General features: G+C 38.9%; 1 protein-coding gene across 1 annotated transcript in view; it reads left to right on the forward strand.

Moving 5' to 3' along the window:
- UTP6 (UTP6 small subunit processome component) overlaps window positions 1-1,272 on the forward strand; it is a 35,335-nt gene that overhangs the window by 20,463 nt on the left and 13,600 nt on the right. Inside the window, exon 6 of the mRNA XM_019646971.1 lies at window positions 579-672. Within this exon, the coding sequence (XP_019502516.1) occupies window positions 579-672 (94 nt within the window). The remainder of the gene's footprint in view (window positions 1-578; window positions 673-1,272) is intronic.

A 1,272-nucleotide genomic window follows, 5' to 3' on the forward strand; every position in this document is an offset into this window, starting at 1 on the left:
CAGATGGGCTTTGCTTTGAGTATTGCCTTGGCGTTCTAGCTCTCTTTCCATTATTGCTTATTTTGCCACTCTGGCTATTTCAAACATTCTCTGCTCTCCAAATCTCTCAGCCTATCCTTCTTCAGCCTGCCACCTCATCACTCATTTGGTGACCTTGCCTTTCATGAGAGTCCCTCATCATACTGCGGCTAAATGTAAAAAGCTTGGCTGATTTCTACATCTATCCTTTCTCCAGATGATTCTCCACAGAATGATGTTTTAGAAATGATTATTGGATGATTCTTTGGCTTCCCACTGTGCTTCGTATAAAGCTCAGTCTCATTAATTTGGCCCCTGCCTCTATGTCAAGCCTCACGTGCCAGTTCTCTCCAGTTTATAGTCTCTGCTCCAACCATTGTGAACTTGGATTTGCTTTCACATCCAAGCTCTCACTCGTCTTCAGCCTTCTGCACATGCTGTTTGGAGAGCCTTCTCTTTCGCTGTGGATTTCTGCTTCCACCTGACTATTGTGTGTGCTTCCTAAGTCTTAGTTTAAATGGTGCTTCCTTTCCGGGAGTCCTTTCTCCTCACTGCCATAGACCCTTTTGGGTGCTCCTGCTTTGTACTCCGATTGCATATCGGAGGCTCTGGGTGCTAGAGAATGTCCCTGATGTCCTCATTATTGAATCTGATGTATATATTGCACAGTAAAAATGCTTGCTGAATGACAGCTTTTGTACTGACATTTTTTACTTTTTTCACAATTTTATAAAATTGAATTGGTTTTATGTTCCCCCTCTTCCCCATTAAAATAGTGTGTATACAAGCATTTTGAATGGATAAGTTTTTCTGTTGATTTACTTGTTGGGTCATATTTGTTAAAATAAAATTCCCAAGTTTAACATAGAAACACTTTTATTACTCTTGTTACATAGTGTCAAATTATATTTCAGAAAAATTGTACCAGTTTACAGTGTGCCCAGTTGTGTTTGAATGAATTAACTTATTTCCTTACCACCCCAGAAATACTGGTTTTATCTTGACTGATTTTTATATTCTGTTTGTGGTGGGTGTTGTTTTTATTATAGTGAACTATTTTATTAAAAACTTAACTTTTAATCTAAATTATTTAGGTCCTCTAATTTTCACCTCTTCACTCCTCCCCCCCTTTTTTTGTTGTTTTTGTGGTAGCTCTTGGGAGTAGGAGCAGGGAATGGAGGAGGAATTCCAAATTGTTCACTTTGTGCCTCTTTTGCAGCCATGTTAAAGGCTTAGTGGAAAGGTGATTGAAAT

This window comes from Hipposideros armiger, unplaced genomic scaffold (assembly GCF_001890085.2).
Source record: "Hipposideros armiger isolate ML-2016 unplaced genomic scaffold, ASM189008v1 scaffold_108, whole genome shotgun sequence".
In the NCBI taxonomy this organism is placed as follows: Eukaryota; Metazoa; Chordata; class Mammalia; order Chiroptera; family Hipposideridae; genus Hipposideros; species Hipposideros armiger.